Source organism: Dreissena polymorpha, chromosome 3 (genome assembly GCF_020536995.1).
Source record: "Dreissena polymorpha isolate Duluth1 chromosome 3, UMN_Dpol_1.0, whole genome shotgun sequence".
Taxonomy (NCBI): domain Eukaryota; kingdom Metazoa; phylum Mollusca; class Bivalvia; order Myida; family Dreissenidae; genus Dreissena; species Dreissena polymorpha.
In genome coordinates, this window is record NC_068357.1 from 6,559,762 (window position 1) to 6,577,062 (window position 17,301).

The window sequence follows — 17,301 nt, forward strand, 5'->3', positions numbered from 1 at the left end:
CATTAATTAAATTAATGTTTGATTAAGATTCCATGTTTGATTCATTTGGATAAGAATTACAAAAAAATACATGAAGTACAAATTTAAATAAAGTGGTCTTCATGAATTCTGATCTTCTGCTGGCATTTTTGTATGTCATCCTGAATGTTTCAACTTGGAGTTCGAGGCCTGGAAGTGTTTGAAATTGCATCAACTTTATATTGATGAAACAAACACTTGTAAGATTCTTAACCACATCCTGTTTGAACTCCATGAATGTCAATTGAAACTGATTACAAATGTGCTTACAAGATGTATCTGTTTATCAATTATAAGTCTTCTAACATGTTCTGAACATGACTTAATAAATAATAATCAAATGGTGTTGTTAATTGAACAACTCTCCTTGGTGATCACATATGTGTTTTTACTTGATGATCAACATAATTGTAATTTTATGGTACAATATGTGCCCCTTAAGGCAAGGCACAGAAAACAGGACAACAGAGTTGATAAGAAACGGCACCAGGTCCAGTATCTGGCAGAAGATGATGTCCGCATTACTACTTTTACCAACTACATTTAGATTTGTGCTGCCTGTATTTCAGGTTTGACCCAGGTGGTTCACTGATACAGGACGCAGTGACCTTCGAGTCCCAGGAGTCATACGTAACATTACCCCACCACCTTCTACAGTCGCACACACCACATTTCTCCCTGTCATTCAAATTCAAAACTCGCCAGAACTCTGGACTGATCCTGTATAGCGGTCTAAATGGGCCTGACTTCCTGGCAATGGAAATCGATGACGGGTACCTGTACTACATTTACGACATGGGAGGAGGGTCCAAGAGGGTATTTAGCATAGTTCTTTCCATTTATGCATAATTTGATGTAATGACAAGCCTGTTAACTTTATGTAGGGATTGAGATATTAAATGGGCATTTTCAACTGCTTGACGTTGGTTCGTTTGACATTGACTTATAATGTCCAATTTTTCGAATACGGACAATTCTAAAAAGTCACAATCAAGATTCTTATTTCTGCCAGTCATACACAGCAAGTAGACCTGTTAGTTGAAATGTAAAAAAATACATAATTATGTACTTAATCTTTCATAACCTATCTGCATAATTCTAATAATGTGACAGGTACACGTGAACACACCAGAGCCGCTGAACGATAACAACTGGCACGACGTGTCGCTGTTCAGGCCCCAAATGGATCAGCAGCAGATACGAGTGGACAGTAACCCCTCCACTGTGGAGGACATGAAGGGGTACTCGGCTCGCCACTTTGATTTGAAAGGGCCCTTGTATATTGGGGGACTTGTCAAGGTCAGTGACTTTGTCTTCATTCATATGTTAAGCCGGGTCACATGCTTACACAGTTTATTTCCATATTAGGTCACTAACAATTCATAGTGAGTCAGTAAAGTACATAAAAACAGTATATCTAAGTGTTTTCATGTAAAGATTAATGGTGGTTGAAAATGGTACTTAGTAAAGATAAGTCTTTACAAGTCTTTATACTGACCATGCTGAATGGGATACAGGATTGTAAATAAAGCTACCCTGTAGTAAGCCATACGGAAGCCATATAACTAATAATATTAAGAAGCTCCTTCTTGAACATAGTACAAATGCTTGTGTTATTTATAATGGATAATTGAGTAATGTTTGAACATAGTACAAATGCTTTTGTTATTTATAATGGATAATTCAGTTATGTTTGAACATAGTACAAATGCTCGTGTTATTTATAATGGATAATTGAGTTATGTTTGAACATAGTACAAATGCTTGTGTTATTTATAATGGATAATTGAGTTATGTTTGAACATAGTACAAATGCTTGTGTTATTTATAATGGATAATTGAGTTATGTTTGAACATAGTACAAATGCTTGTGTTATTTATAATGGATAATTGAGTATGCATTTTTCAAAGCTGGGTAAATAAAAAATATATTATTGAAGTTTTTGTTATCCTTGCTAGTCTTAAATGGTCTCTCTGTATGAAGAATTGTCCCAGCAAAACAGTTTAAGCCCTGTCTGTTCCTCAATTATAAAGGCAGTTTTTCTCCTATAGTGCTCTTTCCATGATCTAATTTTAATTTACAGACAGGAAATTTGTGTTGTAAGTAATTGGAATACATGTGCTACACTCTTGTGACAACAAAAATATATAATGTCTCTAGTGTTACTTGTAATTGCCCTGCTATTATTTAAAAGAAAAATCTACATTTCTAATAACTCATTTGATAAAACAAAAACTCTTTGAACACCAACTTATCTCTGTTTCTGTAATAATTGTTATTTTCATTTGCTGAACTTGTTTTTATTATATAAATGAGGCGTGCTTTGTGAAAAAGGGGTTTAATGCATATCCATAAAGTGTTGCTTCAGATTAGCCCGTGCAGTTTTCACAGGCTAATCAGGGACAACACTTTCTGCTTTTATGATATTTTTCATTTCAAGAAAGTCTCTTCTGAGCAAAAAATCCCGTTTTACACGGAAAGTGTCGTCCTTTATTTGCCTGTGCGGACTGCACAGGCTTATCTGGGATGAAACTTTATGCACTGCGCGCATACTTTAACCCCTTTTTCACATAGCAGGGCCCAAAAAGTTTGATGCTCAAGTCATGTAATAACATTATAAGCATTCCTTTCTGTTTTCCAGACTCGTTTTAACACTCTGTCTACAAAGATCTCATCTCGCTACGGGTTCCTTGGCTGCATGGCGGCTCTAGACATCAACAGTCAGCGAATCGACATTTTGGATGCAGCAAACTTTGTTGAGTCATCTGGCTCCCACACAGTGACGCGAGGATGCACAAGTACGTCATCATATAGGTTTTTCTTTTTACCCCCTATTGTTTACTAAGCATGTAACATTTATGATAACAAAATCCCTGACTATGTTAAAACATTAAGAAAAATCCTAAGAATGTGACATTATTTAAATTACTCCTGAAGATGTAACATTATTGAATGTTTCCTTATTTTTAAATTTCTTTTTCAGAATCAAGCATGATTTTAAATCTTCTTTCATAATGTTAGAATATTTACAATTTCCTCTAAGAACTTAAACTTATATAATATTTCCATAGTGAATGTCTGTTGTGTTTTTTATAGATTAAGCTATTGCAGCTTATGTACACTCTACGTTGAAGTAATAAAAAAATCCAACAATTTTCTCAATTTCTTCTGCCCATACTATCTAGAAAATTAAGCATAATTTATGCATATTTGCATATTGATTGCCAAAAACAGTTCATTAATTTTGATTTTCTAAGTAGAAAATACAAATGAAGTAAGACCAGAAGTAAAAAAAATTCAAATAAATGCCTTCATTTTCTAATCGTCAAATTCTATTATCATATCCATACATAATTGTAATATCCCGTTTTGTTTGCACAAATGTGTTTAAAACATGAATATTAATGAGGAATTCATTGTCCAATCATATGATCTATGACTGGTTTGATCTTTAAGAGATCCTCTGCAACCATGGTTGTCATTCAGCGAGGATTGAAATGTTGTGTATTTTTTAGGTTCCGAGGTTACATGCCACTCTAAATCATGTGAGAACGGAGGGCAGTGTGAGCAGCAGTGGAACTTCTTTGTGTGCAACTGTGACATGACTTCGTTTGTTGGGCCTCACTGCACTGATGGTAGGTGTACCGGCCCTATACTCTTTACCAATCAAAAACACATTTTGCCATGTTTGTTGTCCCTTGGAAAATCAAATTATATTAAAGAGCTTTCTTCCTTGATTCAAAATTTGAAGGCTTCATTTCTAACCCTAAGATACTGACAAGCAGCAAATAGCATTAACCCTTTGCATGCTGGGAAATTTGTCGTCTGCTAAAATGTCTTCTGCTGAATTTCTAAAATTAGCATTTTCTTTGATTTTTTTTCAAAGAATAGTATCAGAATAGCAAACAGTTTGGATCCTGATGAGACGCCACGTTCTCCAAACTGTTTGCTAAGGCCTTCAAAATTCGGTTCCAGCACTCAAAGGGTTAAACATGAACAGACTGCAAGTAGCTGTTTTGGTTGGTTTGGTCTGGTTTTATGCTGGTTACATCAAGCCATGTTCACTTTGCTTCTGAGCAAGAAAGGTTTAACCCTTTGAATGCTGGGAAATTTGTCGTCTGCAAAAATGTCGTCTGCTGAATTTCTAAAATAAGCATTTTCTTCGATTTTTTTTTTCAAATAATACTATCACAATAGCAAACAGTTTGGATCCAGATGAGACGCCATGTTCTGTGGTGTCTCATCTGGATCCAAACTGTTTGCAAAGGCCTTCACAATTCGGTTCCCGCACTGTAAGGATTAATCAAAAGCAATGCTGCAGATTTTATACTGTCTGGTGTTTAATAAAATACTTATTGTCAGTTTATTACTTTTATGAAAACCGTCCCCAAAAACCTTCATGTAAAGCAATAATCTGTTAACTTTAAGTCATCTTACATTTTCCTTCTCACACAGAGAGCATTGCCTACAAGATCGGGCTCAATAATGGCCTCATTGTGTTTGAGTACCCAGGAAACTCGAGACCGAGCACAAAGAGTGACTACCTCGCACTCGGCATCACCACAATCCAGGATCGGGCTATGATCCTTCGTATAGACAGTGCAGACACGCAGGACTTTATTGAAATGGAACTGGTATTTTGCTTTATTCTTTCCACTCTGGCCTTTTTCTTATAAGCTTCATGAGTCGTAGAACCTGCCCCATCTTAGATGATGATGATGATGCAATGTTTTGGTTTAACTCTTTACCACTGACCTATTTTAAGGCATTTGTAGTTCCTTAGAATGTTTAATGTGACCCTTTTATGCCTAGTGGACTCTCCCATCCTTCTAAATTGGATCAATTTATTTCCAAAATTAGGAATGTCTAGTATATTTATTTATATATTTAGAATATTTCTGACAGAAATTCCTTTAAGCAAACAGCGCAGACCCAGATGAGACGCCGCATTATGCGGCGTCTCATCTGGGTCTACGCTGTTTGCAATGTCCTTTTTTCAGGACGCTAGGCATAAATGGGTTAAATAAAGACCTTTCTTACTAGATTCAGGTTTTTAAGGCTTAATCTCCATACTTTAGAAACTAATGAGCAGCAAACAGCATAAATCTTAACACACTGGGAGTTACTCGCAGGCTGTTCTGGTTTTATGCTGTTTGCACACAGCCATTTTCACTTTGCCTTTGAGTGGGAAAGGGTTAATAGGTAATTCAAAAGTTGTGTAGTAGTTTGTTCACACATCTTTAAAACTATTGTTAATGTGAATGTATTGTATTTATTACATTAAAAAAATACCACTTTTCTTAAGTTGCCATTGAGATATGCTTTTTTCAAATTTTGTCCTCCAATGGCCATTGAAGATTTTATGTGTCCTCTCATTCATTTAGAAATATTTTGCCAGATTTGACTCAAACAAAGTAACAATATAATCAAAACCAAGTGTTCAACAGCTGTATATCATTAAGCATAAAGTACAGTAATCAAGTGCTGTAACAATTACTAACTTAGCAACATGAAACATGTTCAAGCCAAACAAACAAAAGAAGTTGTTAAAAGTGTTTCTTGACTGAAAAAACTGTTTGAGTTTGTATTAAGCATTTATCTTGTATTCTCTCTGCCAAATGTGTCCTACCAGATTCATTACTTTCTGTCTCCAATCATGATGTTGCATGTTATGAGTCGTGATCTGAGAAAACTGGGCGTAATGCATGTGCGTCAAGTGTTGTCCCAGATTAGCTTGTGCAGTCCGCACAGGCTTATCAGCGACGACACTTTTCGCCTTTATAACATTTTTTGTTTAAATGAAGTCTCTTTTTAGCAATACTCCAATTTAGGCGGAGTGTGGCGTCCCTGATTAGCCTGTGTGGACTGCACAGGCTAATCTGGGAGAACAATTTACGCACATGCATTATGCCCAGTTTTCTCAGAACACGACTCTTATTATCCTGTCAGGTGAGTGGCAACATCTTCATGGTGTACAACATGGGCCAGGAGTCCATCCCGTTAGTCGCCATGGACACGAAAGTGAATGACGGCAAATACCATGTGATCAAGTTTGTACGCTCTGGAGAGAATGCGAGCCTCCAGGTGGACAGGGAACAAGCATTTAAGAACCCTGCAGGTGAGGAAAATATATAAAGTGTTTTTTTTATATTATTTTGGATTTAAAAAAAAAAAATTATGGTTAAAATTGAGCCATGCTCTCTGAAAAGGGGGTTTAATCAATGTGCGTAATCAGGGACAACACTTTCCGCCTAAACTGTATTTTTGCTAAGAAGAGACTTTCTGTTTAGAAAGTTTGTAAGAGACTTTCGAGTGGTAACACACTGGTCTACCATTCCAGAGGTCCCCGGTTCAATTCCTGGCCGGGGCACTGGAAATTTCAGAAATGCTTCAAGTGTTTCCCACCAAACTAGAGATGTACTGGTATGAAACCCAGGTAATTCTCGCGTGTATCGGTGCTATACACTGAGCACGTAAAAGAACCAAGGGATCTATTGGCAAAGAGCTAGGGTATCGCACCCGGATTCCTTGTATTATTATGATTATGTTGACATCTACCAGTATTCATTGCCCCAGTGTTGGCATCTTTATTATGGTGACCCAAAAGTCTTTGGTATATATGAGTCGTGCTCTGTGAAAAGGGGGTTTAATGCATGTGCCTATTGTGTCTTCCCAGATTAGCCTGTGCAGTCCGCTTTTATGGTATTTTTCGTTTACAGAAAGTGTCTTCTTTGCAAAAATCCATTTTAGGCGGAAAATGTTGTCCCTGATTAGCTAATCTGGGACGGTACTTTATGCACATGCATTAAACCCCTTTTTCACAGAGCACGGTCGATATAAGTTGTTGTAGTCTCTTAATCTGGATCCTCTGACAACTCAAAAAGTTCTCATAAAACTTGGTATGTGAATAGAGGGCAATATGGAAAATTTCCACAATGTGTTACTTTGTTGGTAGTACAAACATGGTTGTTGCTATGGATACATAGATAGTTGAAAACTTCTATCCCTTTCAACCACAATGCATCCATTGTGTTGGATACATGGTCTGTGACCAAATCGTTGTGTTCGTTGTGTTACCTATCAATTGCCCTTTAAGTTATAAATCTAACTATTTCAAAGTCAGTTTTATGTACATTGATAGAAAATAAAGAAGGAAAAAACTGGAAATGACAGACATGTCATGTTTTATGCCAGTCCTTTGTATCTTCATATTAAAATCTCGACTCACTACATACAAATGCATGATGTAATTAAGCACCACATGAATATGAAGATTCAGTTATGAATTTCATCTGTTTTGTTTGATCTGTTTTATGTTGATCATTCATTGACACTTCTCATTTTATATTTTGCTTTCATGCTGAGGATAACGTATTATATTATTATACATGTTATACATAATCTTTACTGGTGCTTTTTTATTATGAGCATCCAGTTACATGTTAATGTCTGTACTTTTGTATTGATAGCTATTTATATGAACATGATTTGTAAATGATTGTATAATGGCTGTTAAGCTATTTATTATGTTAATAAGTGTAACTTTCTTTTGTATGACCACACACTGTGGGTGGGATTCACCATAGCAATTATTTTCATGTCTATGTATGATTTGCTCAAAATTTTGTACCTGAAGGGGTTTTTGTGGAGGTGACAGTAGTAAAAGAAGGAACTTGGCTAGAACCAGTTAGTTTGCCAAATTATGGCTGTTCGTCTCCCTTTCCACTGTAAAATAAAGTTAATAAAGAAGCTAATTTAATTTTCCAAGTAGCACCTGTTTACGTGTCCTATATGTTTGGTTACTTGGCCTTTAATGCCTTGTTAACGTGTTCCCTTTGGCTGATTATGTGGCCTTTTATGACTGGTTATGTGGCCTTTTGTGCCAGGTTACGTGGCCTTTTATGCCTGGTTTACATGTCCTTTATGTCTACTTATGTGGCCTTTTATGCCTGGTTATGTGGCCTTTAATTTCTGGTTATGTGGCCTTTTATGCCTGGTTACCGGTATGTGGCCTTTCATGCCTGGATATGTGGCTTTTTTTCCTGGTTATGTGGCCTGTTATGCCTGGTTTACATGTCCTTTATGTCTGCTTATGTGGCCTTTTATGCCTGGTTATGTGGCCTTTTATGCCTGGTTATGTGGCCTTTTATGCCTGGTTATGTGGCCTTTTATGCCCGGTTTACAGCATATACCAGTTGGATTTGTTCTCTGTTTTCTCCTTACATCCAGGCAACTCTTTTCCTGACTACTCTTAAACAGCAAGAATCTGGGTTTTAATATATGGTGTGTTAAATCTTTTATTGATCCTTTACTAAATGCCTTAATGCTATGGGTTCATAACTTGGTTTGCACAGGTGATAACATGATTTACTGACTTTTATATTAAATAACTTTAAAAAACTCTAAAACATGAAGTCCGAGATATTTTATATTTGGTATGTTATATTGGATACAGGTCATGTACATAGTTTTTTCAAATAATGAAACTAGAAAAAAAAGTTGCCGTGCTCCAGGGGTAACATAATATACTAGTACATAGGCTAACATAGTGTATAAGATTAACATTGTCCTCTTCAAATGCAAGGGTCATGGGATCTGTATTTGGTGTGACAGCATATGGCAGTCCTTCAGAATAAATGTTAAATCATGCCCCTGGTGTCAAAACTGGTTGTGCTCTAGGGTTGGCATGATTTATAAAAATAGTATAGTATAGTAAATAACCTTTTCAAAAATCTTTTAAGAATTATTCAGAGCTTTTATATTTGGTATGTTTTATCAGATAGATGTCTTGTCAAAGGTAGTTTCAGATCATGCTTCTGGGGTCAAAACTGGCCTCTCTCTAAGTCAAATTATTTAAGTAGGCATATATTGTACATTACTTTAATATCTTCTCTTCAACCGCAACGGTTAAGGATTCAGTACTTGATGTGAAATATTGTTTAGTGGTCCTCTGTTTAGTTTGTTGACATCGTCTTTTGGTCCTTTACAAAGATTGTTCAAATCACGCCCCTGAGTTTGAAACTGGTCATGCCCATTTACAAAGATTAGGGATCTAGGACTATCTTGGCCCTGTTGTTCCTCTGTAGAATATATACTTCTCGAAATGTTACTTTACCATTCCTCAAAGTGATGGATTTTGCTAAATATTTAGCTGCAAACAATTTTGGCAGAATTATCACTTTCTTAGAGTGAATTTATTTTCAATTTTGTAATTACATTTTTTCAAGTATATAATTTATAATAATATTTGTTCAAGTGTATACAATTATATTTCCAATGAAAGAAAGGCCTTTTTAACTGACTTGTAGATAAGTCTTTGTCATGTGTAGCCTGGCCTCTGCAGTGCCACATCTTATTTGTAATTAAAATGTAAAATGCAATATTGTCTATGTCAATTGTTTACCTTCGATAGTATAATTTTCACTTATTATATTGATCAAATTAATTTGCCATTTAAAAATGATTACAAACATTCGAAGAATATTTATGAATTTGATGTTAAAATTTATGTAGCTTTGTTAAGAATTTGGGCTTACTAAATAACACAAAATATTTTATAAAGTTGACTCCAAATATCGCTCTGATTAAGTGATATTTACTTTTTTTTTTTTTACCTGTGATATGTAGTTAAGAGTGTGAGATACTGGAATTACCATGTCAATGTGAGACTCAAGTTTGTTCAAGTTTTCCAACACTTTTCAATGTGAAACATATAAACTTGCTTGTATTGTTTCTAATTCGTTCATGTGCAATTTGTGTTGCATTACTTCAAAAATTACAAAAAAGTATGCTCCTTTTCGAATTTGAATATCTGCAACATTATTATTGATACAACAGACTTCAAAACAAAATGATGCATTCTCTGGTACTGCAACCTCTTGTTGTGTCATATTTGTAATGTATGGTTGTTTATGAGCACTTTACTCAGTTTTCACCAGATTATGACCCTGAGGTTGAAACTGGCCACTTTGGGGTCAAATAGATTTAATGGACTTATTTAGCAAAATAACTTGTATGTCATTATTTGTTTTGCTTTGGAACCAACATTGTTGCATTGACAAGGGAACTTATTCTAGCATGTATTGCAGCATGGACATTTGTCTCCCTTTGATGATGAAACCTGCATAATGTTCCTGTACGTTTCTAATGTATTAACCTTATAAACCTTAAACATGGTCATATTAAATTTTGTTCACTTTGTGTTTATAAAATTTAAAATGTATAAGCTTGTTTTCACTGTTATGCATTTCTTTGAGATGTTTTTATTTACTAATGAAGACTTCTAGTCCTTTTTCTGACACATCTTCAATGTGCAAGATTCAGATGTATGAACGTGTTTAATTTTCACTGTATTAAATTGTAACTTTTTAAATGTAAATTATTTTGTGAAATCATGTTAATTTCAATTGAAACTGAGGATAAGTGAAAGGTCATTTAGTGGCATCATATCTATTTGTTTGTGGAAGTCTGTCCAAAACATTCTCCTTCATTTGCGCCACATCATGCAAAAATTGAGCATTACTGTCCACTATAAAGCCATACACAATTTTGTGGTCTCATAAGCAGACAGGGTAGTTCTCTGTCTGAAGCTACGCTGGGCACATATGGCATTAGACCCCTTTGCGCATGAGGCAGGTCATGTGTCATGTCCCAATTAGTGAAGAAATTCAGGTCCTATGTATACATTTTTATTTAAATGAATATTTTCCTCATGATTTCTAGTGAGTAAATTTATTAGTCTAGCAGATAAATTTATCTTTAGATTTTGAATACTTCACATGCACTGCGAACAATTGTTTAAGTTCATGATATATATTCGCATTTTTGATGACCTTCTTGTAAAGCTTACAGTATTTAGAATGCTTCATTGAAAGTTTCATTAAAAAAACATTGTCAGTAAAAACATTGTTAGATTTTTAGGACCCCTTCTTAAGTGGCATATAGCAGTGCCACTTTCTGTACTTCTGTCCATTTGTGCTTAAGCCATAAATATGCCATATATTGATGGATTTAAAAATAACTGGGCACATTTATGTCCACTATAATATGACTAGATGTCTTGTGTAACAACACTCTTCCTAACTAAAAAATCAAGGTCACACCTAAAAGATTAAGGTCACACTTAGAGGTCAATAGTTAAATTTGGCTAAAACAGATTAACATTACTGTTTCAGCAATACATTAGCCATATACTGATGTATTTTGAAATATCTTTACAAAAATGTAAACTATCATAAGACTATCATAAGACAATGTGTTGAGGGAAACATTCATTTTCCTTTCTCAAACGTAAAGGTCACAATTAAAGGCCAGTGGTTAAAATCGACTGTAAAGCAGCATTTATTGATGGATTAAAAAAAAGGGCCCACAATGTAGAAAAACATAAGATGACATGTTGCATGTATCACCCGTCCCCCTATTTCAAAGGTCACAATTAGAGGTCATAGGTCACATCGGGCATAAAGTGCTTGACAATTCCTGTGGCAAACATAACTTTGCCAATGGTCAATTGTTTAATAACTTGGCACAAATGCAATCCCAAGACAACTTTTTTGCATGTAATATTTGTCTCTATACCTTAAAATTCTTGGTCACTTTAAGAATTCAAAGGTACAATCTGTACTTAAAACAGCTTGTTGTAACTTTAACTACATTATACATCATGCTATTCTCAAATACCTTACCTCTAGTGACAACCCGGAGGACACCACATTTCAGGAGAATAACCTGTCTCCATACCTAAGGGGTCAAGGTCACAAGTTGTGGTCAATTGTCAAATTTGGCCAAAATACAGCTCGTCTGTGCTGTAACCTCATCATTCTTCATGCAATTTACAAATAACTATCATCAGAAGACTGAATATTGTGTGTTTCACCCATCTCATAACATTGCAGGTCAAGGTTACACTTAAGGGTCATATTTCAATTTTGGCAATAAACAGCTTGTTTGTGACATTAGCCTCATTTTGAAACTAATGTGGAATGTATTGGCATCTTCACAATACGGACACATGTTGTGTTTAAGTTGTACTTTTAGTAGCTTTTTACACATATATAATAACTTTTCCATATAACTGTTGTTAAAATATTATTTGTTAATATTTGTAAGGTATTTGCAAGGTATCTTTTGTAACATTTACATTTTAATTGGTTTTAATGTTTTAAATAATGAATAAAGCAATGTATTTTTTGAAAAAATAAGACCTTTATATATATATATAAAATCAAGAAAATTAAAACAATGTACATTGATTATAGATCCTTGCATAAACTAATATTATTTAGTTACAATATATCAGGTGCCATGTTATCTTGTTTTTGTTATTGATTCTGCTGCACACAGACACAATTCTCCAGTTATATCCTGACTTAAACGATCTAACAGGTAATTTTGTTTCCTAATTCATAAATCTTAGTCACAACTGCACATTGGTCATGTTTTCAGTATCAATATAGTAGCTAGAATTAATGCGAATGTTAGTAGTGCCGAAAGATTTTTTTCACCAAAAATTAATATTTCCATTGAATACTAAATCCATATGGTCAGTTGGCACGTTTGTTTTAGGTTAAAGCACGTTTTTACAATGTCAATGGAAACAAGTGTGAGTCCTTCAAAAAATGGTATTTTATTTTTTATTAATCAATTTACATGACAGTATGTATTAAGCTGTTTTTGCTTTCTCAAGTTATCCACTGACACTATAAAAGGATGACAATAGAAGGCAGAGTCGTTATCCCATAAAGAAGTTTCTACTAAAGGAAACCATAATTGTTTATATTAAAGCTGTATTGTAAAGAAACACAAAGTATTAATATGGTTGATAGATTTAAAAAAAAAAAAAACAGTTTTGTATTTCAGGAAAAAATAAAAATACTTCATACCATCAGTGCAAAGAGCAGAAATCTATAATTAGTTTTTTTTACAAAAGTATAGCCAAAAAAAATCCAAATTTATCATGCTTTTTTCACCGCAGTTATCTTTCAAATGTATATCTGTGAGCATGTTTTCCTTAAAATGAAAATACTATACAAATAATTTGTACGACATAATCATCATAACGTTTCTCACAATTTTCCACATTTTTGTAATTGCAGATAGTTTAAACCTATTCATTTTAGATTGATTGCATCAAAAGCCAAAGCTTTATTTGAAACGCTCTCGAGTCTGTTTCCTGGGCATAGAACCAGTACTTGGTGTCCATGGGGAAGATCTAGAGAAAACTCCCACAGTCGGGTTGGAACCCGTGACCTCCCAATCACTAGGTGGACACGGCGAACTGCCAATAATGGCAGGTATCATTGTCAGATTAAGAAAGTTTTCAGATATGTGTGTTTGTATTCTAAGGAATTTGAATCTAAGAATTAAGGTGATGTTGTGCGATTTCAGGCCACAAGATGACGGTGTTTAACAGTCAGGCACGGATCATGCTGGGTGGCAGACGGGAAAGTACAGGAAACATCTCGCTACCATTCCATGGAACAATCTATGGTAAACATGATAAATATGTGGGTGTAATGATAGAATCTTGTTTGTTGTGCAGCAGCTGAATAAGTACAGGCTTGCTTTATCACTCTTTTCAACCTTCAGAATAAAAGCCCTTTCCGCTGGAACTAGAAGGGGTCACTCATCAACCAAGCCCAGTCCCCTTAACTTTACCCCCTATATGGTTTTGGGCATAATTGCAGATAAGTTTCTATGATTGAAATGTACGGCAGATTAGTTTCTCTGATTGAAGTCTATAAAGTTTAGTTTCTTTTGTTGGCCTTTATATAGTCAAAGAAAGAGTTTGCATATGATTATGTCTGTTAAACATTTGAGCCAAGCCCTAGTAAAACTGGTCTTAACCCTTTCAGTGCGGGAACCGAATTTTGAAGGCCTTTGCAAACAGTTTGGATGGAGATGAGACGCCACAGAACGTGGCGTCTCATCAGGATCCAAACTGTTTGCTATTCTGATAGTGTTCTTTGAAAAAAATCAAAGAAAATGCTAATTTTCGAAATTCAGCAGACAACATTTTTGCAGACGACAAATTTCCCAGCATGCAAAGGGTTAATGTATGCCAGCACAGGCTGTTCAGAGACAACTCCTCCCACTTTTATCCATATTTGTGTTTGCGCAGGCTTATCTGGGAAGATACTTGACCCACATAAATTGAGCACTGTTGTCTCGGAACGAGGATAATACATTTGGGGCTGTTTTGTAGGTGTTGTTTTCAACGGTATTCGTGTCTTAGACCAACTGAAGCATGGAGACCTTCGTGTCCGTAAAGAGGGGGACGTAACACTGGTGCAGAGACAAGAGTGAGTATCCCTTCGTACTTTGCAGATTAAAGGGGGTACTCTGCAGTGTCTCGTGGTTTGGCCTTTGGCTTGCAGGGTTTGGGTTCATCCTGGCTTGGCGCACGCATTGAAAATGTCAATACTTGAAAACAAACTGAATACCATTTTAATTGTTATTGCTAGGTCTACACAACAATGTAGGGAAATTAAGTATGCACATAGTTTCTCTACAAATTCTACATGCATTTATCAACAAAATATAGGGTTCAAATGTAACTCTTTTCAGGAACATTTTAGTGAATTTCAACAACGGTTTGAAATTTTGCTTTGAAGTTCAAGCTTATGAAACTCTTCATTCCTTGTTGCTTAACATACAAGATAACTGATAGCAACTGAGGACAACGGGCAGCAACCTTTGAGATTTTTGATTTAGATTCTTCCAATGTTTTTATGTCACTTTAAATATACTGTCAAAATGTCACTCAGAGCTAGGAATGCTTAAGTGCTAATATTATGTTGAAAGTTGGTATGACGGATGCACTGATTTTCAGATTTAGGTAGTCAATACATTGAACTTTCAATAAGTACAATAATGAACAAGTATTTGTTGAACACCAATTTCAAATAAACTCTTTCAATCAAAACAAGGAAAACTGCACATGCAAATGACTATTAAAGATTGTATTAAAAAAAAAATTTACAATGTATTTGCAGAGGAGAATGTGTACGAAATATTCATTTGAGTTAATTGCATTACTAGGTTACTGAATTGAAATACAACTAACAGAGACCCTTGTATGTAAAGACAAATACCAACTTAGAGGTGGTAGATGAAGTGTGCATGTATTTTTTAATGGATATCACTGATACCTGATTGTCTTTCAACTGGATATGGGAACTCCATGCACTTCATTAAATTGAACTCATTACATTTTCTTGATCATGCCTCTATCATGTTTCATTGAATGCAGCACATAGTCCACACTCAATTGATGACAATGTACATGAGCTTTGGGCAGGCCGTTCTTATTTACTTCAACATTTTTTTTAACGAGGCACTCAGCATAGTTTTATAGCCCATAACATCAACATTCAATATATTTAGTGACCATATTGGTGATTGTTACTTGTCATGTGCTCTTTATATGTGTTCTAGACAGGTGAGGACTCCCCCACAGCATGTGGAGTTACCAGGCGTGGACATCGAGGGTGAACGGGGTGTGCAGTCCACACAGGGAATGAAGGTATGACCTGTCTTTACTAGTCTAGTTACTACAGATAAGCGGGAACTACTCGGCCAATATTTTAATAATATGTTAAAGGTATTCATGGACATTTTTGTACAGACATAGAATTAAAAATCCATGATGAATTAAACACCAAAATCAACTATAAGTATGAACCAGTTCTGCAGATTTGATCCTTCAAAGCAAAGTTAATGCAAGTACATTAAGAGAAATTTGTCTCAAAACTAAATCTGTGCTCAATTTAACTTGTGAATTTTTTAATAACTCAGTCCTAACAGAAAATTTAGCTTTTTATTAAATTAAGACTTTTTTCACACAAATAGATTAAACAATAATTGGCACATAAGTGATGACAAATGGAAACCTCTGTGTTCTATGTAAATCACTCAATGGGTGCTCTCAGACTTGATCACTTATTTACCAGAGGAATCTTTGTGAGAGGTCAAATGTAAGAAACCTAGGTAAGAACTAATGCAAAAGCATGTCTAGTGAAAAAATGTTTATGATTAAAATATTTGATTGTCTGCATTTCTCAACTAATTCAAATAGATGAAAGGAATTCTGACAAGTCAAAGAAAACGACGTTCTGAGAGACAGGACAATGTGGCCAGACAGCGGAAGAATAGAGAAAAAACATCTGATATGAATGAATATTACAGATATTACTATCAAAAACCAAACTTGGTACAAACTAAAATTGATATTAAATACAGAAAACCTAACATATCAAATGAAATTCCAAAGAAAAGTGTAGAACAATCTGCTCCGGCTCCCGCCATGCACACTTATCCTGTGATAGACAACTCTGCTCAATATTCAGTGACAAATCTACCCCAGGGAACCCCCATTCCATCCATTGGTCCTTTGTTAAAATCTAAGCACGGGATTGGTAGGAATATTGTTGACCATACCATTGGCGGAAAGATTGAGGCTATTTTTAGCTCAGGGTTTCCTGTTGACAATGATGGCACTGACTTTACAGGATCAGGGCACCCCAGTGTTCGATTAACAACTATACCAACTAGGAGGTTTTCAAAGTGTAAGCACTTAAGAAAAGGGAAAGGCATGAAGGGAGGAAAGAAAAAGAAGTTTAAATTTTGTAACATGAGGTCAATTCACACTAATGCAAAGCCTGTGACGACTAGTGAAATGACCAAAGTCCAGGTTGGATCTTTTTCACGATCCCCTTTGGCAGTTGATAACAGAAAAGTAGGAAAGATAGTTTGGGGAAATAAACCTCACAAGAAGCAAAATGCAGATCAACATTCCAGTAGCAGGAAACATTCACAAGTGAGTGGAATGTAGAATAGAGTAGATCTGAATGGTCAACAAAGAATAGAAATCTAATATATGCACTGCATGGTCTGATATCTGCTGGATGAACTGACTTTGCATTACTTAGATTAACTAACTGCATGAGCCAATATCTCCTTGAATTTAGCCTTTGGGAAAATCTGGCTAAATGCATGTGCATAAAGTGAGCCTTTGGGAAAATCCGGCTAAATGCATGTGCATAAAGTGCGGTCCCAGATTAGCCTGTGCAGATGACACTTTCCGCCTTCATAAAATTTTTCAATTAAAAGATGTGTCTTCTAGATAAAAATTCAGTCTTGGTCTTAGAGTGCCATCCCTGATTAGCCTGTGTAGATTGCAAAGGATATTCTGGAAGGACACTTAACCCTTTCAGTGCGGGAACCCAATTTTGAAGGCCTTTGAGACGCCACAGAACGTGGCGTCTCATCAGGACCCAAACTGT

The 17,301-nt window shown here is 35.4% G+C and overlaps 1 protein-coding gene across 1 annotated transcript in view; it reads left to right on the forward strand.

Annotated features, from left to right (window-relative positions):
• The window catches only part of LOC127872820 (neurexin-1-like), a 171,509-nt gene that overhangs the window by 147,823 nt on the left and 6,385 nt on the right, over positions 1–17,301 (forward strand). Inside the window, exons 10-19 of the mRNA XM_052416236.1 lie at positions 588–834; positions 1,132–1,317; positions 2,661–2,817; positions 3,535–3,654; positions 4,475–4,653; positions 5,969–6,137; positions 13,406–13,507; positions 14,223–14,319; positions 15,455–15,542; positions 16,095–16,835. Of these exons, the coding sequence (XP_052272196.1) occupies positions 588–834; positions 1,132–1,317; positions 2,661–2,817; positions 3,535–3,654; positions 4,475–4,653; positions 5,969–6,137; positions 13,406–13,507; positions 14,223–14,319; positions 15,455–15,542; positions 16,095–16,835 (2,086 nt within the window). The remainder of the gene's footprint in view (positions 1–587; positions 835–1,131; positions 1,318–2,660; positions 2,818–3,534; positions 3,655–4,474; positions 4,654–5,968; positions 6,138–13,405; positions 13,508–14,222; positions 14,320–15,454; positions 15,543–16,094; positions 16,836–17,301) is intronic.